Source organism: Mirounga leonina, unplaced genomic scaffold (assembly GCF_011800145.1).
Source record: "Mirounga leonina isolate KUSES-001 unplaced genomic scaffold, KU_Mleo_1.0 Mir_173, whole genome shotgun sequence".
NCBI lineage: Eukaryota > Metazoa > Chordata > Mammalia > Carnivora > Phocidae > Mirounga > Mirounga leonina.
In genome coordinates this window covers 66,900,643-66,923,181 of record NW_023270447.1, presented here as the reverse complement: position 1 = coordinate 66,923,181, position 22,539 = coordinate 66,900,643, and the positions used below count along the sequence as shown (strand labels likewise).

The following is a 22,539-nucleotide window of genomic DNA, read 5'->3' as shown; positions in this document are numbered from 1 at the left end:
TAGCTGTTATTATCATAATAATTTTAATTAATCTCTTATAGAATTCTATATGCTAATATTTGACTTGTGACATTTGCATCCTCCATATTCTTGAGATCTCTTTTTATAATATCATCATCTGATAAGAGATGAGATCTTTATCTGCAACTGTGAACAAATTAGGAAAATTCCTCTTCCTCGCATGTCCTAGAACCATTCATATAACTGGAACAGAATTATTTCTTTCAGGAATGGTTGGAAGTATTTTCTTTAAAGATTTTATTTTTAAGTAATTTCTATACCCAACATGGCGCTTGAACCCACAACCCCGAGATCAGGAGTCACATGCTCCACTGACTGAGCCAGCCAGGGGCCCCAGGAATGGTTGGAAGTATTCAACAGTGAACATTTTGGGCCAGATGTTCTTTGGTCGCTTTTGATAACTTTCTCAGTGTCTTCTATAATTGTTGCTCAATTTTTGTTTTTGAACCTTGTTTTTCATTTTTTGAAGAAAAAGTATGTATGTAACTTTAAATTTTACTTAGGGTTTCAAATTCATTAGTCTGTAGGTATGTAAAAAATTACCTTTTGTTTATTCCTTGTAATAAGTTTTAAAATTTGGGAGTGGTAGATATGTTCCATACCCTGATTGTGGTGATGGTTTCACAGGTTGACACATAAGTTAGAACTGATTAAATTGTACACGTTATGTAGGTGCAATTTATTATATGTCATTTATAACCCAATTTAAAAAGAGTAATTTTGGGAGGTCTTCTCGGGGGACTCAGTCTGTTAGTTGTTGGACTCTTGATTTCCACTTGGGTCACAATCTCAGGGTCGTGAGATAGAGCCCTGCCTCTGGCTCCGAGTTCTGTGCGGAATCTGCTTGAGATTCTCTCTCCCTATGCCCCTCCCACTGCTTGCGTATGCACACTCTCTCAACTAAATCTTTAAAAAAAATAATAATTTTTTAAAAGTCTACCAGTTTCATGTCTTTTTAAAGTACCAGTTGACATTTATTAATTCTAATGTTCATGATTTCTGATTTTTAAAATTATCTCCTGAAATATATGAGATATATTTATTATAGATAAAAAGAGATGGTGCATGCAAGAGCAGCTGGTGATTCATTTCCTGATAGTAGGGTATATGATTTGGTTTATGTCTATTACAATACCTTGATCTCATTGTTTTCAGACTGTTTTAAATATAAAAAGAGGAAAATATAGATGGACTTTGATCTCGTTGTTCCCAGACTGTATTTTAGATATAAAAAAAGAAAACTATAGATGGAGATGCAATTTTTTTCCCAGGCCATTCTTGTTTTGTGGCCAGGAAACTCTGGCTGTAGAGAAGGTATATAAGTGGAAAGACCTGGGCTCTGGCCCACACAACAGAGGCCTTTGAGTGTGAGTTAGCGTGGACTGAGATGCAAGGATTGAACTACAAATAGGCAAGGACCCAATAGCTTTCTGGGAAAAGCACATTAGGAGTTACTGGAAGAAGTTTGTGTGCATAAAAATACCAAAATGCTATGAGGATTTCCCTTAAACTCTACCTCTTTGCCTAGCCTAGAGTGAAATCCTTGATGATGGAGATGGTCTGCAGAAACAACAGAAAGGCCAGGGCCAGGCTTGACTCCATTAGCCACTTGGAGAGGAGTCAGAATAGTGACCAGTGCCTTTCCACAAAGTTAAGTGTGAGACTTGGTATTTAGAACAGGGGATTCCAACTCTTCTAATGGAATGCTGAGCTTCTAGCTTAGTTATGCCAAGGCAGAGGTCCTGCTATTTCTGAGGATGTTTTGATGCCATCTGTTTGATTCAGATCAACCCATATTTACTGATCATTCTAGGCACAGCTTATGCCAGGCACTAAAGGGGGACGGAGATGCATCTGATTTGGTCTCTTTTCTTCGGGAACTTAGAATACAGTGCAATAGGCAGATAGTGATTACAGTAGTGACTAATATTTTGTCTGCATTCTTCTAGGTACTGTTCTAAGGTCTTTATGTGTATTAACAGCAGACCAATGAGGTAGGTGCTATTTCTACCTCCTAAAATGGGGGAGGAGGAAATTGAGATACAGAGAAAGTAAGTAATTTGCCCGGTGTTACACAGCTAGTAAATGGCAGCACCAGGATTAAAGCCAAAACAGGCTGGCTCTGAAGTCTTTGTTCTTAACCCTATGCTTTAGAGCACTAGTTCTCAAAGTGTGTTCCCTAGATCAGCAGCATCAGCCTCATCTAGCAACTTATTAGAAATGCACCCTGAAGGAAAAAAAAAAAAAAGAAATGAACATCCTTGGGTTCCACCCAAGACCTACTGAATCACAAACTCTGGAGGTGGGGCTCGGCAATCTGTTTTAACAAGCTCTCCAGGTGATTCTGATGCTTGCTATTTGAGAACCTCTGCTAGAGAGAAGCAAGGCACACTATGGTAAGTGTCAGAAATTAATATCCCTGTGGGTAGGGACTGGGTATGATCTTTCTCTTAAGTTTCTAGCCCTCTGCACAGCATCTAGTGTAAAGTAGGCATCAAAAAATATATGTGGTTGAATACATATAAATATATGGGAAAGTGATGTTTGAGCTGGGTCTCTTACCACCTCTCAACTGCAGCAAACTGAATGAGAGAAATGTTCCCAGAAACTGTGAGACTAGCAAGGAAGTGGCTATGTTTACTTTTGGCGAGGTATGTACCAGCATCAAGGATCTGCACTAGCACAAGGAGCCTGCAGAATGGTGGAGGGTCATGTGGGAGCAAGTCAGGAGGTAAACATGTCAAGACTTGGTGAACAGCTGAATGGGGGCAAGAAGCAAGGGAGAGAAATTGTCATTTCTGGAAACTGTCTCCATTTGCAGAGAAAGGAGGCACAGAACAAGTACATTTGTGGGGGAAAGATAACGAGTTTGATTTTGGACTCCAAATTTGAAGTGCTGGAGATCCAGGTGGAGCTGTCCAGCATACACTTGGAAATACGAGTCTAAGACGTGGCTGGAGATAGAGATTTGGAGGGATAGTTGAGCTACAAGAATGGATGAGACCTTCATGGAAAAAGTAGAGGGTGGAATGAGAAGAGAGGTGGATTTGAACCCACAGTGAACAGTTATTTAATGGGGCAAAAAAGCAACACGGGACCCTTGAAAGAAGACTGAAAAAGATTTAGGCAATAGGAGAGCTTAGAAAATTCTGAAGCCAAGTAAGGCTCAAAAAGGAAGGAGAGGTCAGTGCCAGATGCTGCGGAGAAATAAGAATCGAAAATTATCCTTTGAATTTTGACACAAAAAGTATTTTAAGTGACGTGGTGAGGACAAAAGCAGATTGACAGAGTTCAGGAGTGAGCTCTGGATGAAAAAATGCAGGCAGGTGCTTCCCAGGTCCCGCAGATAGAACTCTGTTGCCGCACTTAAGTTGAGACTGTGACATCTTCCAGGGTAGACAGGGTCTCTTTCGTTTGTAGTCCCAGCGCCCAGCAATCGGCCTGGAAGAGAGGGTGGCGTCAGTGAGTTCAGTGACTAGGGACGGAGAAAGGCTTCGCGGAGGCAGTCGCTTTGCAGCCGAGGCTGGAAGGATGAGGGTGATTGGGAGGAGAGGTGGGAGGCAGGGCCCCTGGGTGATGGGGCGCTCGGAGTGTGTGAGGGGGGTCTGGGAATGAGGTGGGGTTCCTGTAATGTGCGTGTGGCTGTGCAAAGGGGGAAGGCTGTATGTAGGTTTGGAGAGACCTGTTTGGGGAAAAGACACACGGCCAAAGGCTGCTGCGGGGGGGGTGGGGGCAGACACCCCCCCTCCCCGCCCCACCCCACTTACGCCGCTGCGCCGTTCCGCGGCGCCTCTACCGGAGCCCTCCCGCCGGGCTGCATGGCGACGGGTGACCGCCAGGGGCCGCTGCCTCGGGTCCCCGGTGCTCCCGCCCCTCTCCATTGGCCTTTGTTGCCGTCGGAGCGCCCCGCTTGACTCGTTCCCGTCCGCCCCCTGGGCCTGGCGGTCGCGCCTGCGCACTGGCAGCTGGCCGGGCGCTAGCAGGGGGAGCTGCTGCAGGCTCCGCGGCGGCGGCGGCAACGGAGGCTGCGGGGGCAGCGGCGCTAGCGGCCGGGCTTCGGGGGGGGTGCCGAGCCCGGCCCGGAAGCCCGAGCAGCTAGAGTGCGGGGTACCTAGGCCCCTCACTCTGGACTCCACAGTCTCCGGGCCGCCTGACCTCCGCACGGGTATATGGGATGGAAGCGGGACCCTCGGGAGCAGGTAAGGGCCCCCGGGAGTGGGGGACGGTGCGTGCTCCAAGGACCGGGGGACTCCCGCGTGAAGAACAGGATTTCCGAGTGAGGAAAGGCTTCCTGAGTGAGGAGAGGGGTTCTTAGGGGATGGGGGGCCCAGTTTGAAGGGGGCTGTATGCAGTTCCGGGGGAAACCTTGTGAAGGAAGCCCTAAGAAGGGGGCTGTTTATGAAAGGAGACTGTATGCACTCCTGGAGGTGGGAAGTAATCTGGGAGAAGGGCCTGAACGCACGTAAGGACTCCCGGAGATCCCGGGAGGCCTAGGGAGAGGCCCGGCAGGTGGCAGGGGGCGGGCTCCAGGTGTCCAGGAGAGGAGGGGGTCGACACAGATGGGCCCAGTGGGGCTGCTTGCCGGGGGGCGGGGGTAGGCTAATGTCTCTTGGGAGAAGGCGCCAGAGCTGGGCTGTGAGCTCCGCCCCAGCCGGGCCTGACGCGGGGGCGAGGGTCAGGGGGCGGTGGGTGGGGATCCAGTCCTGGGATTCCCCCCCGTGAGTCTGGGGAGCTGGAGCGGAGGCGCCCGAGCATGCGCGGAGGTGGCAGCTGGAAGTGGCAGCCCGAAGTGGTGGGGGCGTGGCTGCCCGAATCCCCCCACCCCGCCCGATTTGGCTTGGAAAAAGGAGCCCGCTGATGGGGCGCATTCTCTCTTAAGGTTAAGTTGGCAGAGTGCAAATAGAAATGGCCCCCTTCCCCATCTTTGGGGCTCTTACACTTGATCCTGGAAACCCTCAGTCACAATTTGCCAAGAAGGGGTTGAGAGAACCTGCCAAAATGCCGCCTTATGTCCCTGGGATGAGTAAAGACTGGGACCAAGGCAATGTCCTCCCCCTGAAGAGAGGAGTTAGAAAAGGTGTTGGTTACTGAGGGAGCAAGGCCAGGACCAGGTTTACCTGGAAGGGGTTGTCTGCCTGGTTTCCTCATTTCTGGTCCAATACTTTGTAGAGATGGGATATTTTAACCCAAAGATAATGATTTTTCCATTGAAATGTCTCCTCAGGTGACAGCCTAGTCTCTTTCTATTCTTTAGTATTTTTTGTGGGTCTATCCCCCACTGCGTATCTTTTCTTTTTCTTCTGTCTGCTCCCCAGAAACTGTCAGGGCCATGTTATTAGACCCAAGGTTGCCAAGTTAGCCTTTTGTCACAAGTAAGTTGTTTAGGGAAGGGGGAGCTTATAGCTTTCACGCTGATGAATCCCAGGTGATAGCCTTAACTTCTTATTCACAGGCAATCAGAGAGAGGCTGGGAAAGATGAGAACAGAGGAGAGACTGGGGTAGGGCTACCTCAAGATCAGAGTCTCCAGGATGGGCTGTGGGATGGTGGCACTTCCTGTGTCCTAGGTCTCTTACCCTTTGATCAGAGGAGCATTCTGGACCTGGGAATCCTTTAGGTCTTGTCTCACTACCTCCTTCCATTTGCTCTAGGGGTGGAAATAGGATTTCTTTTTTTTTTTTTTTAAGATTTTTATTTATTTATTTGACAGAGACAGAGAGAGACAGACACAGCGAGAGAGGGAACACAAGCAGGGGGAGTGGGAGAGAGAGGAGCAGCCTTCCTTCCCGCTGAGCAGGGAGCCTGATGCGGGGCTCCATCCCAGGACCCTGGGATCATGACCTGAGCTGAAGGCAGACGCTTGACGACTGAGCCACCTAGGCGCCCGGAAATAGGATTTCTGTTCAGGACATGAATTCCATTTCATTTGGGACATGAATTTCATTGCCGGTAGAAGAATCATTCTTTTTATGCCAGATCTTACCCCACCCCCCCAAGGAGATAGTTCCTACCAATTTACTCAGCTCATCCTTTTAGTGATCTATAAGTACTTAGTGACTACTTTTCCCCCAAACAAAAACGACTTTGTAAAGGCTGTGTAGGTCTTCATGAAGAGCACAGGGAGCAACTGACTTCAGAAAACCATTTCTCCTTCCCTTAGGATTCTTTCTCCATTCTAGGAACTCTCCTGGTTTTCTAGGCTGGAGACTATTTGAGCAACCTGTGTTCTAGATAGACTAGGAGTAGGTCACAGAGGTCCAGATGGATTGCTAGGAGCCGGCACCCATATTAGACTGCTAATGATTTCATTCTGATGAATTCCTAATGGACTGGAGGGATGAATAAACTGACTTTTTTGCTTGTTACAAGAGATAAGCTTCTAGGGAAGGGACTAGAGCCTGGTATCTGGAGTTGGCTGTAGCCTAATGGGACAGGCTTTGCCTCGTCAAAAGGTGTAATTGGAATTCAGTCTGGAAGCTGTGAATGGAGGGACCCCATAACTGCCTCCTTCCTAGGCCCAGATTATTCTCTTGGAAGTTGGAGGACACAGTACACAAAATTAAAGGTACTGGTGGTGGCTTCACTGGGCTATGTCCTGATGTGCTTTCTGTGCTCAGGTGTGTTCTAAGCACATATACTGGATTGGGAGCTCCAGGAGGGTAGAGGTAATATCTAATTTATTTGTGGAAACAGTGAATGTCTAGGCCCTGACACAAAGTACACATTTAGTAATTGAATTGAATCACATTCCAGTGTAAACATAAATGGTTAAGCACATATATGGATATTTAGTAATTTTTGTATACTCACGTGTGGACACTTTTTTTTTTAAGAGAGGTTGGCTTCTTAGTCTCTCCTTACTGGACAGCTAACCCAGCCTTGAGTTTGTGTTTTGAATAGGCAGTCTGGCTCCCAAGGAGGTATGTGGGCCTCAAAACTGCAGGGAAGGAATCCCTGAGCCAGGCCTTTCAGCTCTGTTACTTTTCCTTCTCAGGGCTGGTTGGGGATGGGGGAGGGGGAGTGTCCTTTTCATGGCCCCTCCCTCCTTGCTTTTGTCTGCAAGGAAGGGCCCCGCCCCTTTCCCCCAAGGCCCAAGCTTTGTCCTCAGTGCTGGGGCCCTCATCTGCATCACAAAGTGGCCGTCTGTCCCTGTCTGGGTTTGAAGGGAAGTGTCTCCCTTTCTCAGACTAAAAGCTGGGGGCAGGGTGGAGTAACGAGGGGGGGGGAACTTTGTACAGCTCTAAGGCTTGCAGGGGGATGGGTTGTGAGAGAGGTTCTCCCTTTTGCCTTCCCTAGTTTGGGGATGAAGGGGAAGGTGGGGGTTCCCCTGTTTTCCCAAAGCCTCCTTGGAGTGGAGGGTGCCTAAGGCTGAATTTGATGTGTGGTCCTATTTCTGGGGAAGGGAAGCCTTTGAGGTTAGAGTGTTTGTCCCATCCCCCATCATTTCTACCCACCCCCGAGCTCTAGGGGATGTCTTTTTCCCAAGAATTCAAACGATTATTCAGCCTGGAAGGCTAAGGAGATGAATGGAATGTAAAAACTTGGGGAGGGGAAGGGTATCTCTTATATCCACCAGGTTGTTTATCTTGTGCAGGGTTTATAACTGTGTTTGAGCAGTTTGCAGGTGTTTGTGTGCTGTGTATGCATGTGTGTTCTTTGTGATGTATCTGTGGATCTTTTTGTTCATTCATTTAATATCTGTATGTTGAACACCTCCTATATGCTAGGAGGCAAGATACAGTCCCTGCTCTTGAAGAACTCACCATCTAGGGCAGTGAGGGGTATGTATATAAAGGTAAACTATCTAGGTCTAAGTGTGTGCTTGGGTGTGTATGACAGGAATGTGTCTCCCTATGTGTTTGCATCTATCTGTTGCTTGTGTGCAATTTCTGTCCAGCTCTTTCTGGGGTAGGTACCCAGGTGCTAGTAGTTAGGCTTTCACTTCCCCATGTAGCTGAGTCCTTGAAGGCCTTTTCCGCCCAGGCTGAGCCTCCATTTCTGTCTGCGTTTCCCTGTCTGCAGAGTGGGGCTGGGCTTGACAGGTGGTTAGAAGGAGATGTAGCAGCTTAGCTCTGGGAAGCATGCCCCTCCCGTGAATGGTTCTGACCTTTTCCTGACCCCCCAGCTGAGGATATGCCCCATCCCCCAGCCTGGCGGACTGTGAAAGCAGAGCTACGGTGATGGGAGGTTCTGGGCTGGTTTATCCCTCTCTCCTCCCACCTGGGCTGGTCCTCTACTGGCAAGGACAATAGTAGCTGTGGACAAAGGCTTCTCTTAGTGTCCCTTTTTCCTCCCTTTCCCCTCAAGCTAGAAAATAAAACTAGGGGCAGCAATCTAGCTGGTGGCAAGAGAGGAGAAAGTAGTAGAAGCTGGCTCTGCCCTAGCCTTTTCCCAGGGGCCTGCTCTATCTTGAAATTGATCCCTTCTTTTACTATCTGTGCTTTCTGTGTGGAAGGAAATGTGGCTGTGCAGAGTACCTTATTCTCCTTCTCAGAGCCAGTATCTCATTCTTCTCCAGCATGCTAATGGCTGCCTCTCCTTCCCAAGTCGTCTACTCTAGCCTATTCATGGCTCATTCTCCTGTCTTCTTCCTGTCTTCATTCCCTAGCTTTTTCTTCTTCTGAACTTTTTCTTGTCTCCCCAATTGCAGCCTTGCTTCTTGCTCAAGCTCCCAATTCTAACCTATATGTTGCCCAGTCCTTAACTCCAGCCTTCCCTCCTTCCTAGATCAAGCCTCTTTCTGCTGTGATTTCCAGTTGTGGCGTCTTTGTCAGCTCCCTGTTTCAGCCTCTCTCCTTTCTTTTGTCTCCAAACTTTACTTTTTAAGCCTTTTCTACTTTTCTGTCTCTCCAACCTCAGCCATTCAGTTGCCTTAATCCTTTCTAAAACATTGTCTCTCTCACATCCCCCTAGCCTGACCTTTGGATCTTCCTCCTGCCTACATTGTATAGGAGCATTAAGATGTTGCTATTTCATGTTCAGGATGGTGATGAGTGAAGTGAGCATCTGGCTGGCAGAGAAGAGAAGCATACTTGGTCTGCTAGATACCTGGTGGAGGCAGGTGTCTTAATCTAGTACAAGAAAGAAAGTTTTATTATTGGGAGCCAGATTTAGTTCCTCTACTTAACATGTAATAGAAATGTATTAAGTATTCACTTGATGAATTGAAGAGAGACAAGAAGGATAATTTTCCTAACTGGAGAGAGGTTTGAAAAAAATGAACGTGGGTTGTCTGAGCCAGTGGAACCCCTCATTTGGGTTGGGTAGGCAGGAAAGAGCCTTCCCCTATACTCTGCTGTTCCTGTTCTGGGAGGCCTTGTGCCTTCTCTGATCAGAATGATAAGGAGATTGCTAGACTCTGCCCTCACCAGCCTCTTTATCTTGTAGCTGCGGGCGCCTACCTGCCCCCCCTGCAGCAGGTGTTCCAGGCACCTCGCCGGCCTGGCATTGGCACTGTGGGGAAACCAATCAAGCTCCTGGCCAATTACTTTGAGGTGGACATCCCTAAGATTGACGTCTACCACTACGAGGTGGATATCAAGCCGGATAAGTGTCCTCGCAGAGTCAACCGGTAAGTGATGGACATCTAAGCTACGATGTCCAGGAGTCTTTACGTTCCTGAGTCTCAGAATCTTCAAAGAGTATCCAGAGAAAACTGGTAGAGGGTAGTATCACCGGATTCAAGGAAGTTTTTGAGGAGGAGATTCCAGGTAAGGTAAACACTGAAAAATATCATTGAATTTGGCTACTAGGAGATAATTGGTGCCTTTTGCAAAGCAGTTTCAGCAGAGTAGTTGGGCTAGTAATCTAACTACAGTGAGTTGAGGAATAAGTAGAAGGTAAAGTGGTAGGGATAGTGAGAGCAGTTAGCCTTTTCTAAATAGCTTGACAGTGAAGCATGAGGAGAGAGAGAATATGTTGGTTAGAGAGGATTCATAGGGGTCAAGTACAATGCATTGCACATTGCAATATTTGTTAAAATGAATGAATGGAAAGTTTTTAAGAATGAGACATGGATATGCTTATAAACAGGAGAAGAAGCTAGTTAAAGGTACAGGACAGAAAGAAGAGGAATGCGTTCCCACTCATTGCTAAGGCAGGAAGACATTACAGGACACATAGTTGGGGGAATTAGCCTTAGAAGAAACAATATTTCTTTCTTTTTGTTTTTTTAAAGATTTTATTTTTAAGTAATCTCTATACCCAACATGGACCTCAGACTCACAACCCCAAGAACAAGAGTCACATTCTCTTCCGACTAAGCCATCTGGGTGCCCCGAAGCAATATTTCTTTTCAAAATTAATTTATTTCATTATTACTTGAAAACTACATATGCACAAAATAAAAATAAATAAATAAAATATTACAAAAAGAGCAGCAGTGAAAAATATCTCCTGTTACCCTGGTCTCCAGTCCCCTAGTCCCTTTCCCTAGAGGCATTCATTGTTACCATTCTTGAGTATGTTTCCATATATTTTTGTTTGCATATGCAAGCATATGTGTATATAAAACATTTTTAAAACGCACAAAATAGGGGCGCTGGGGTGGCTCAATTGGTTAAGTATCTGCCTTCGGCTCATGTCATGATCTCAGGGTCCTGGGATTGAGCCCCGCATCGGGCTCCTTGCTCAGTAGGGAGCCTGCTTCTCCGTCTCCTTCTGCCGCTCCCCCTGCTTGTGTTCTCTCACTCTCTCTCTCTAAATAAATAAATAAAATCTTTAAAAAAAAAACAACTCACAAAATATAGAATTCTATATGCCTTGTTCTGTACCTTTTTTCCACTGAACAGTATATATCAGATCATGCATATCTGCCTCAGTCTTTTGCATTGCTCGATAGATATTCCATTGAATGGATGTATTATAACTTATTTAATAAATCTATTGAGGAACACTTAGCTTTAACCTAACCTTTTGCTACAAAAAGTGAAACTGTTGAATATTATTAAATGTAGATACATTTTTGCCCTCAAATATGAGTGTATCTATAGGATAAATTCCTAGGAGTAGAATTGCTGACATAATACATTGAAAAATTTGGAGATATTACCAGTTTTTTTTTTTTTAAGGTAAGTTGTACCAATTTATACTCCCATCATCAGAGTATCAGTGCCTCTTCCCCTGTCTGTACCAGTCCAGTGTATTGGATTTTTTGACCTTTGGAATTCTGATAAGTAGAAAATTGTATCTTGGGCTAATTTTACTTACTTATTTTTTAATTTTTTTAAAGTAAGCTCTGTGCCCAGCGTGGGGCTTGAACTCACAACCCTGAGATCAAGAGTTGCTTGCTGTACCAATTGAGCCAGCCAGGTGTCCCAATCTTGGTTTAATTTTAAATTCTGTTTCTCTATTGAGTGAAGTTGAACAAATTTTCATTTATTTATTTATTTATTTTAAAGATTTTATTTATTTGACAGAGAAATAGCACAATTAGGCAGAGCAGCAGGCAGAGAGAGAAGGAGAAGCAGGCTCTCTGCTGAGCAGGGAGCCCGATGCGGGGCTCCATCCCAGGACCCTGGGATCATGACCTGAGCCAAAGGCAGATGCTTAACCGACTGAGCTACCCAGGCGCCCCAAATTTTCATATATTTAAAAATTAAATATGAAAGGGACATTTCAAGTGTGAGGGGAAAAGAAAAGAGGTGTACATATATAAATATGTTTATTCGTATTTCTGGGAACTTGAAGGTGGCCTTGCCTATCTTGTGCTCTCTTTTTAGAGTCATGAGAGTTGATTTTTGATTGGAGGTAGGAATGGGTTCTGCAGTTAGAGGGTAGAGGAGAAAGTTTGACACAGTCTATGAGGGATGGAACTGATCAGGGATATGGAAAAGATTGCTTGGTAGGACTAAAGCCTAGTTGGGATTGAAACCATGTGTTTACAGTTATTTACAATGTATAATTTGAGTTTTTTAAATCCAGTAGTATTCAAGAGCTTTGAAAGTGAAGTAATCAGATAGTTGGATGGAATGGTATTTTGAAGGATAAATGGACATTCTGGGATCTTAGTGGCAGAGGAGAGGAAGTGAAATCAAGAAAGAGATGATAGGGCGCCTGGGTGGCTCAGTTGGTTAAGCGACTGCCTTCGGCTCAGGTCATGATCCTGGAGTCCCGGGATCGAGTTCCGCATCGGGCTCCCTGCTCGGCAGGGAATCTGCTTCTCCCTCTGATCCTCTGACCCTCCTCCCTCTCATGCTCTCTGTCTCTCATTCTCTCTCTCTCAAATAAATAAATAAATAATCTTAAAAAAAAAAAGAGAGATGATAACGGAGTGATAATGGGGTGGTGGGACTAAGGGCTTCAGAGAGATGGAAGAGATGGGGTTCTTCTTCCACAGTTTACTCCTATTCCAATTCATATCTTTTCCTCATCTACCTTCTTTATGTCTCAGCTTGGGGATTGGAGCAGCCTGGATTTTGTTCCTGATTCTAGATAGACCCTGGGAATGAGTGCTTTTCCTCTCTGTGCTGCCCCCCCTCCCCCCACCCCCGCTCAGAAGGCACATGTACCTACTCTTTCAGATCCTTTAGAGCCTTGGTGATCTGAGAGCCAGAAGCATTACTTGATAGCTTGTTAGAACTGTAGAATTTCAGGCTTTGCTCTAGACCTGAATTAGAATCTGCATTTTAATAAAATATCCAGGTGATTCATATGAATGTTGACGTTTGAGAAGCACTACCATAGAGTAGATGAGATTAGAGTAGCTGCTAGGAGGGGATGGACATTACCTGAACATCGAATTGCTTCCAAAAGCTTGAAGTAGTAGTCTCTCAGCTCCTATAGGCTGCTCCTATCCCCCACAGGGAAGTGGTGGAATACATGGTCCAGCATTTCAAGCCTCAGATCTTTGGTGATCGCAAGCCCGTGTATGATGGAAAGAAGAACATTTACACTGTCACAGCACTGCCCATTGGCAATGAACGGGTAAGCTGGGAGTCAGGCTAGACCTGTGTCAGGTGTCTGGGGTGGTACAGAACTCATATAAGCCTATTTGGAGTCTGGCAGTCCAGAAATTCCTTTCATCTTTTATGATGAGCAAGTGTGTTTTAGGGTGAGGGATGGGTAGATGCTGATGTTTATTTAGCCTAGTGTATGTCTGTCCCTGTCCCAAACAGACTGAGATAAGACTTAAAACAGACCTAAAGGACTTCTGCTAAGTTGAGAAGGATAGAAGTACTGAGCTAAGGTACCTAGAGACTAAATGTCTGGATTTCGTCTGAAATCTTCTTTGTGAGCCCCTGTCAGTTTAAGGAGCAGGTGCTTGGCAAATCTGTGTGGTGCGGGACAGCTGGGACAGGGCAAGGAATGTTGGACTGTGGGAAGGCATTGGCAATCTTTCACTCCTTTCCTCTGAAGGTTGACTTTGAGGTGACAATCCCTGGGGAAGGGAAGGATCGAATCTTCAAGGTCTCCATCAAGTGGCTAGCTATTGTTAGCTGGCGCATGCTGCATGAGGCGCTGGTCAGTGGCCAGATCCCTGTTCCCTTGGAGTCCGTGCAAGCCCTGGATGTGGCCATGAGGCACCTGGCATCCATGAGGTACTGGGTTTAGTTAGTATCTGGGCAACTAGTGGTGGCAGAATTGCTATGCGGGGAGGTGGGGAATGAGCACATACTAAGGTCCCACAGTATGCCTTTCAAATAAAGCATTCATTGAAGCCCTACCATATGCCAAGCAGTGTGCATATACATTTAGGTGGTTTAAAGCCTTGGCCCTGGCCCTTATAGATATCTTTGGACCTTCACCCCATCTGTCCCTGCAGGACAGAGAAAAGATAGACTTGCACAAGGTCAGTCATACAACTAGTAAAGGATCAGAGCTGGAATTAAAGCCCTGGTGTCCTGCCTTCCAGGCCAGGGCTCCTCCGTGCCCAGGATGCCTCACAGGGTGGGGGCCTGTGCCCGAGGGACCAGTTCTCTGCCTGTCCCTGCCAGGTACACCCCCGTGGGCCGCTCCTTCTTCTCACCGCCTGAGGGCTACTACCACCCGCTGGGGGGTGGGCGCGAGGTCTGGTTCGGCTTTCACCAGTCTGTGCGCCCTGCCATGTGGAAGATGATGCTCAACATTGATGGTGAGTGGGGAGAGCTATGGAGCCAGGGGCACCCTGAGTCCAGTGACCATACTCCCAGCCTCATCCCTCCCAGCTCTGCAACCATACTCCTAGTCTAATCCCTATAGCCCTGGGACCCCTCTCCCATCCCAATACCCTATAAGGAAGAGGGTGTGAAGAGCAGTGCCTCCATTTATTCTGGAAGACCAAACCTGAGCTGAGCTATACCTGCCCTGTCCCCACAGTCTCAGCCACTGCCTTCTACAAGGCACAGCCGGTGATTGAGTTCATGTGTGAGGTGCTGGACATCAGGAACATAGATGAGCAGCCCAAGTCCCTCACAGACTCTCAGCGTGTGCGTTTCACCAAGGAGATCAAAGGTGAGGACCCAACCAAGTGGGGAAGGGAAACAGCACCATTTTGTCTTTAGTCCTACTTGGGATATGTCCAGGGGAGAGGCCAAGCCTGGGCGCATGAGCAGCCTTTTCCAACCCTGACAAGCAGTGTGTGTATCCCAGGCCTAAAGGTGGAAGTGACCCACTGTGGACAGATGAAGAGGAAATACCGTGTGTGTAATGTTACCCGCCGCCCTGCCAGCCATCAGACGTGAGTTGACAGGCTGCTAAGCCATACCCTGATAGAAGAGGGCTGATATTTCAACATACTTCTTTCACTCCCCTCTCTCTCCCCAAGCCCTACCAGCCCTGAGGATGAGCCCTGTTTTCAAAAATAAGCTGTGGGAGTTTGGTATCCCTCCTCCAGACTTCCCAGATCCTTAATACTCTCCTTAATGTTTTTACCTTCTTGGTCTCCACCTTTCCTCCTTGGGCCTTTACTGTAGAACAGGAGTCTTCTCCGGACTGCTGTCTCAGTTCTGTAAATGTTAGGATCTCTCACAACTTATTCTTCCTCCTGAAAAAGAAAGCAGGGCTCCTGGGCTAGACCTTGGGGAAACTGTCATTGATTCCATCTACTTTCTTGACCTCAGACTACTGGACTATGAGTACCTGCTGTGTGTTGGACTTTATGCTCAGCCTTAGAAATGCATATGTCAGATATGGTCTTGAATGTTGTGGAACTTGCCTCTCAAATCTTTTGTCTTCACTCTGGGAGCTGTGTATTGCCTGCTTTCCCATGAGTGGCAGTGCTCAAAGAGGCTGGATAGGGATGAAGCCAAGTCTGGGGCTTCCCATGGTCGTAAGCCTAAAGAGTTGGGATTAAATGCTGGGCTCTGACACTTCTTTCCCTTTCCCCAAACAGGTTTCCCTTGCAGCTGGAGAGTGGACAGACTGTGGAGTGCACAGTGGCACAGTATTTCAAGCAGAAATATAACCTTCAGCTCAAGTATCCCCATCTGCCCTGCCTGCAAGTTGGCCAGGAACAAAAGCATACCTACCTGCCCTTAGAGGTGAGGCTGCCAAGTAATGGCTGGGTTGGAGAACAAACATTGTACCTGCACACTGATATGAGAGGTCTGTTCTTCCATTCGTAGTCTCTCATTCTCATTTTGAAGTTTGGAAAATTGACGTTCTGAGAGGTATGAGGTCATTCTGTGAATTGTAGACCTCATTCTTACCTGCTAATTTCTTTCGTTATTCCCCATCCTGCTCTCATGTTCTTTTAGGACTGCCAGGCAAAGGTGAAAGCTGTATTTATGTTTAATAAATAAGTAGTTTGTTCATGACAGATTTCAGATATCCACATTCATTTTAATTTTTATTTCTCTTACCCTGTCTTAACTTTTAATTTTTTTTACCTGCAGCTGGGGATCCTAAATGACCTAGAGATACAAGTATACTTATTTTCCAGAAAATGGGAGATACCTGTTAGCTATGATGTGAATCCTATTCATGTTATCAATGTGATGATCAATGTGTTCCTTTTGAAAAGGTTTTAGGCCCAAGATTTATCATAGTTTTATGCTTTAGCAGACCTTTAAAATCCTGCAGTTAAAGAACAGAAATGCTGTTTAAGTCATAGAATATAAATGCAGAACCATTGGGGTATATTTGATTTGGTATACACTAGCCAAAATGTCTAATGAGAAACTACTGCTGACTTCTTCATTGTTTAGTCCAGTACTATTCCAGGTGTGGTCAGTAAGAGCAACAGGTATTACTTGAGTGGGACTTGTTTGAAATGCGGCATCTCAGGTTCCACCTAGAACTATTGAATCAAAATCGTCTTTTAACAGAATCCAAAGAGGATTCATATGAACATTACAGTTGGAGAAGCACTAACCTAGACTAACATCTTGCTCTGTTTCCACAGCAGGAGTCAGATAGCTGGGACCAAAGCTCAAGCCTTCCGTGAGCTTCTGGGATTTCAGAACTAACCAGGGGGAATTAGGCTGAGGGGAGATAAGATCCCAACACCTAAGAACTCTGATTTTGGTTAATAGCTGTTGATGCATGGAAAGTGGGATGAAGACAGTATGTTCTCTTGAAGTGTAAAAAGGAGTCTTCAGGGACAATCCCAGCTAAGTAGATAGGCTTTAGTTAATATCTACTGCAAGCTAAGATCTTTAGCAAATTAACATTACTTCTGTTCAAGCATTAGTTTCCAAGGTGAATAATTTACATAATGACATATTTTTATTCTTATTATCATTTGTTTATTTAACAAATATTAATTGAGCTCATGCTGTGTGTCATATGCTCTTTTAGGTGCTGGAAATACAGAGATTAACAAGACAGAGAAGGTCCCTGCTGTCGTGGAGCTTACATTCTAGAAGGGGGAGATAGACAATAAATAAATAAGATAGTTTCAGATAGTTGTAAGTGGTATAAGAATAATAAAACAGATTAAGGGGACAGAAGTAAGGGAGGAGGGGTTTGGAGAGCCACTTTAGTTATTATGGTCAGGGAGGGTCTCTTTTAGGAGACATTTGAGTCCTAAATTATGATAGAAACAACCTTTAATAACTTGAGGGAAGATCCTTCCAGGCAGGAAGTAAATAGTAAGTACAAAGGCTCTAAAGCAGCAAGGAGCTTGGATTTCTTAAGAGATAAGAAGGCCATAGTGGCTGGTGTGTAGTGTATGAGGGGAAAAGCAATAGGGGATGATTTCAGAGAGAAGTGCAGGGTCTAATCATGTAGGCTATTATAGCCAGGTGGGACTTTTGTTTTGTTTTGTTTTGCTTTTTAGAATAACTTTATCAAGATATAATTCACATACCATAAAATTTACCGTCTTAAAATGTACAATTCAGTGGTTTTTAGTATGTTCAGAGTTGTATAACCATTACCATTATCTAATTCTAAAACATTTCGTCATCTCCAGAAGAAAACCTATACCCATTAGTAGTCACTTACACTCCGCCTCGCCACGAATCAGCCCTTAGTAATCACTAATCTATTTCTGTCTTTGTGCATTTGTCTATTCTGGACATTTCATATGAATAGAATTATATAATATGTGGCTTTTTTTGACTGGCATATTCCACTTAGCATAATGTCTTCAAGGTTCATTATATTGTAGCATGTGTCAGAATTTTCTTCCTTTTTAAGACTAAATACTATTCTCTTGTACATATATACCACATTTTTTTATTCATTCATTCATTGATGGATACACTTAGGTTGCTTCCACTTTTTTAGCTATAATGAATAGTGCTATGAATATAGGTGTACAGATATTTGTTCTAGTCCCTGCTTTCATTTCTTTTGAGTACATACTCAGATATGGATTCACTGAATCATATCGTAATTATGTGTTTAATTTTTTGAGGAATCACCATACTGTTTTCCACAGTGGCTGTACCATTTCACATTCTCACCAGTAATGCACAGGGTTCCAATTTCTCCACATGCCTGCTTTAGTTTTTTCCTAATGTTGATTCTGTAGCTGAAATTATCTGTCAAGAGTGCTACAACTTTAAGGTGCTTTTAGGAGGGCAACCTCCTAAATTAACAATTCTGGATTTTTATTAATTGAATCAACTAATTTGTATATTCTTTGGGATATGGAATTTAAGAGCAGGTGACCTTGTTCTGGTTTTACCTACCATTTTTCAAAATAAAATTTGGAAATTAGGAGGAAAACCAGTACTTACATAGTGTTGGCCCTGTGGGAACAAATTACGTATTTCATTTTGTCTACCTCCTCACAACAACCTCATAGACAGCTAGTGTTTTATCCCATGACTGAAATTAAAGAAGCAGGGTCTCAGAGTAGTTAAGGGACCTGCCCAAGGTCATATCACCTAGAAATGGCAAAGCTGGACTTCAAACTCAAGCCTTCCCAACCTACTGGCTTTCTCTATACTCTGCCAACAGACTTCCTGTTCATAGCATCCTGAATGTAGTATATTGGGGAATGGAAGTCTTGTATTTTACTAGAAAGTCTTTTCTGATTTCCACTGTGTTCTCTTGGGCCTAAAACAGGAATGCATGGCAGGATGTCCCTCACACCAATAGAGGACGCTGTCAGACAACACAGACTGATTTTAGGGCTTAGTGATCATCTGTAGGCTGGGGCTCAAGAGTTAAGAGCCATCTCCAGTTCTCCTGGTGGGTTGCAGAGGAGCAACTGACCGCTTGTCACCATTTAAGAGGGCTATCTACTACCTTAGGAATCCAGTTTGTGTGTATTGAGTTTTTTAGTATCCAGAAGAGCTCTATACTGGGTCCTTTGGTAAATAATAATTTATGCTAGAGTTTACTGAGTGTTTACTGTGTTCCAGAACTGTACACAGTCCTTTAAGTGCTTTATTTTATTTAGTCTCTGAACAACCCTATGAGATTGTTACTGTTCTTCCCAGTTAACATGAGACCTGAGCCCAGATCTGGCTCTGGATCCCAATCTGTTAATGACAAAGTGGCTATATTGCCTTTTGTATTGCACATGGATATTTTCTAACTTACCTGTCTCTGCACAAGAGATTTTGCAGTCCCCTTCCCAGGGCTGACAGCCAAGGTCTCTTCCCTTATTGTGGGGCTCTGGGTACAGGGTGGACTGTACTCAAGCCAGAGCTACCTGTCCTTCTCGTTTCCTCAGGTCTGTAACATTGTGGCTGGGCAGCGCTGCATTAAGAAGTTGACCGACAACCAGACTTCGACCATGATAAAGGCTACAGCTAGGTCGGCCCCAGACAGACAGGAGGAGATTAGCCGCCTGGTCAGTAGGGCTGCAGAGAAATGTATGCTTGGTTGCTCAGTCATTGGGGCCCCTGGTAGCATAGATGCTTTTCTGCCTTGGCAGGATCCTCAGGAGAACACAAGTCTGGATTTGTTGCCTGGGATTCCATAGGACTGCTCTTGCTCTTGACCCTGTAGCTACTTGGCTTCCTATTTCTTTTTCCCTCCTGTATTACTTCCCTGTGTTATCCACTCCCGCTTACTTCACTTTCCACTTTCCCACCTTTTTTTAGGGCTATTACTTGCCAGCCCCAGCTGCTCTTCAGGGCTTTCTCCTTGGGACCCAGAGGGTGAGCAGTATTGCCAAGCTGCTACTCTCCTGAGATCCCCTTCTTTTGTCTTGCAGATGAAGAATGCCAGCTATAATCTAGATCCCTACATCCAGGAATTTGGGATCAAAGTGAAGGATGACATGACGGAGGTGACGGGGCGAGTGCTGCCGGCCCCCATCTTGCAGTACGGCGGCCGGGTGAGCAGGGTCAGGGCCAGACAACATCTCTAGGGCATATGGGAGGGGGGAATTGGGTTTATATAACCAGGGGCTTTTGCTCCCCTACTCACCTGGCTCTGCTGAGGCTCACCTGGGCAACCCCTCTGCCTATCCCCAGAACCGGGCCATTGCCACACCTAATCAGGGTGTCTGGGACATGCGGGGGAAACAGTTCTACAATGGGATTGAGATCAAAGTCTGGGCCATCGCCTGCTTCGCACCCCAAAAACAGTGTCGAGAAGAGGTGCTCAAGTAAGGAGGGTTGGGTGTATGGGTGGAAGGGTGGGAAGGACCCTAGCTGCCTACCTTCCCCTACCCACAAGGGACCAAGATTTGATCTGTGGTCTCTTCTTTCTGACTCTTGACCCTGCTTCCCTGTGCTTCCTGGCTCAAACTTCTGCCTGTTCCTTTTCTGTCCATCTGTGGTCAGAAGTCTTGATAAGAAGCTGTATTTGTGTCAGAAATGATGATTTCAGGACATGAATCTCCTAAGGGAGGCCTGAATTATTTTATTGTTATAATTACTAACATTGGTAGTAAATAGTATAGTGATGACTATAATGTTGCACCAACACTCTATCTAATTTTATGTTCTCTCATTTCATCTTCACAGTGAGTAGGTGGTGGTATTTCCATTTTCAGGAGACTGAGACTCAAAGAGTACCTTGTACAAGGTTTACATATCAGGAAAGTGTCAGAGTTGGGATCAAATCAGATCTGAGGCTTCAAAGCTTATATTCCTTATTGGAAACAAAAGCTCAGCTGGTTCTCTGCACTGTCCTCTCCTGTATTATATACAGAATTTGTTCATTCAGGTCCAAGTGACCTGAATTAGATGAACATGAGTTGTAAGGGCCTCTTAGCTTACTTAGTGGCTGAGGGGCTGGGAACATATGACAGCAATGAAGAAAATGATATAACCAGATGGTTTAAAGGAACACATTAGGGGAGTAATGGTCTTGAGCAAATGAATGAATAGTAAAGTAACTGACCCTTCCCCTGCAGTCTTTTTTTTATTGCGATATTTCAAATACCACAAAATTAACCCATTTAAAGTGTATGGTTAAGTAGTTCCTGTAGTCTTTTGATGTGGTCACTTCTTATTCTCTTTGGATCTAGAGTAGGGTCAAAGGATCAATGCCCACCTAGGCTGAGGAAGAGTTGGTGGAGCTGACCACTTTAGGTATTGACAAGGATAATAAAGCTGTGTGTTCTGGCAGGTTCAGCTGGCCTCAGATTTTCATAAGAATTAGTTACAGCAGCACCTGATGAATGTAGGGACTCCAGCTGCCCTGCCTGTCCTTCTCCCCTCTCCCCTCATAGATACACAACTACCACCATCACACTTAATAGTTTCTTTTAAATGAGTTCCTCTTGTCCCCTTTCCTGGGTTTTGGGGATTTTAGTGCCATTTAGATTAGGCCACTCCTAGCCTTGGCCTAGCATTGGAGAGCTGGCCTTTAGCAATATTGGAAAGGCTCCCAGCTCTCTGCCTTTGTGTCAGCTTATTGGCTAGCTCTGTTCTCTGTATGCGTCTCTCATTCCCATGTTCTTTCCCTGTTCAGTTCTTTTGAGAAAATCCATTGTTTTTGATATTTTGGGGTACAGAAACTGATAAACCTAGAATCTCTGCATTGGGAGTCTATTCATCAGACATCCCCTTCTACCAATGATCCCCAGATGCAAGGGGTAAGAATATGACTTGTACACCTGGGTCAGTGGTACCCAGTTGGATGTTTGGTTCTGGGCTAAGGATTAAAATCGGAGTCTTCGGGTATGGCAGTGGATGAGATTGTCCCGGGAGAATGTACATGGTGAACAGAGGCTGAATATAAGAACTCTGAGAAACTGGAAAGTAAATAGAGCAAAGTTCCTAAGTGTGTGTGAGGGGATGGGATCCAGAGCACAGGAAAAGAGATAGAAGAGAGAAGTGAAGGTGGCTGTGGAGGTTGAGAAATTGGTAATTGGGCATGGATGAGGGAGTCCTATGGTCAACCCTCAGGATTTTTCTTCTGGCTAAAGAAGTTCTGTTACCTCCACCATATCACTTTTAGGAGAGTATTTCAAGATCTTCCCCATTCTAGACTTCTTTCAACACGTGGCCCCCAGCACAGAACACAGTATGCTAAGTATGATCTGGTGGTAGAGAAAAGATTGGGAATACCACTTTGAAGTAGAGACCCACTTAATAAATTTGACTTACTAAATTTGATGTTCCTTTATATCCTCCATACTAGTTCAGTTCCTCCCTCTAATGTAGCCACTGTCATGAACTACTATGACCTTCCATCTAATTTATATGTTTTATACACCTATATACAAATGATTTAAATTTTATTTTTAAGATTTAGTTATTTATTTTAGAGAGACAGCACAGGGGTGGGGGGGGGCGGGGAGGCGGGAAGGGGCAGAGGGAGAGGGAGAGAGAAGCCCAAGCAGACTCCAAGCTGAGTGTGGAGCCCAACATGGGGCTCAGTCTCATGACCCTGAGATCACAATCCAGCCAAAACCAAGAGTCAGAGTTCAACGGCCTGTGCCACCGAGGCGCCCCTCAAGTGATTTTGTATTTTACATAATAATATCATACTGTATTTATCTTGTGTTTACTTTTTGTTTCTTTACTAAATATGTGAAAAAATACTTATTTTCTCACAATATAGACTTTTGAATCTATCATACTGGTATTTATATGCTATAGAATGTCCCCTAAATAATTGCTTTTATTCCCTATTTGTATATTGCTTTTAATCTAAATGTAGGATTTTCACAAGTTAAATTTTCTGCTATTTATTTCAGTCTGTCATTGTACTCAGGTAGCTGGATTTTTTAAATCTACTGCAT

At 45.0% G+C, this 22,539-nt stretch overlaps 1 protein-coding gene across 3 annotated transcripts in view; it reads left to right on the top strand.

Annotated features, from left to right (window-relative positions):
* Window positions 1-3,998: 3,998 nt before the first annotated feature.
* Window positions 3,999-22,539, top strand: part of LOC118019695 (protein argonaute-1) — a 37,494-nt gene continuing 18,953 nt past the window's right edge. Inside the window, exons 1-11 of one of the 3 annotated variants that reach the window (XM_035019112.1) lie at window positions 3,999-4,220; window positions 9,408-9,591; window positions 12,824-12,944; window positions 13,377-13,558; window positions 13,955-14,091; window positions 14,316-14,450; window positions 14,589-14,676; window positions 15,331-15,478; window positions 19,069-19,188; window positions 19,555-19,677; window positions 19,817-19,950. In XM_035019112.1, coding sequence (XP_034875003.1) covers window positions 4,196-4,220; window positions 9,408-9,591; window positions 12,824-12,944; window positions 13,377-13,558; window positions 13,955-14,091; window positions 14,316-14,450; window positions 14,589-14,676; window positions 15,331-15,478; window positions 19,069-19,188; window positions 19,555-19,677; window positions 19,817-19,950 — 1,397 coding nt within the window. In that variant the 5' untranslated portion in view covers window positions 3,999-4,195. Of the gene's footprint in view, window positions 4,221-7,245; window positions 9,592-11,556; window positions 11,589-12,823; window positions 12,945-13,376; window positions 13,559-13,954; window positions 14,092-14,315; window positions 14,451-14,588; window positions 14,677-15,330; window positions 15,479-19,068; window positions 19,189-19,554; window positions 19,678-19,816; window positions 19,951-22,539 lie in introns of those variants that run through there. The other 2 variants (XM_035019113.1, XM_035019114.1) reach the window with 2 other exon arrangements.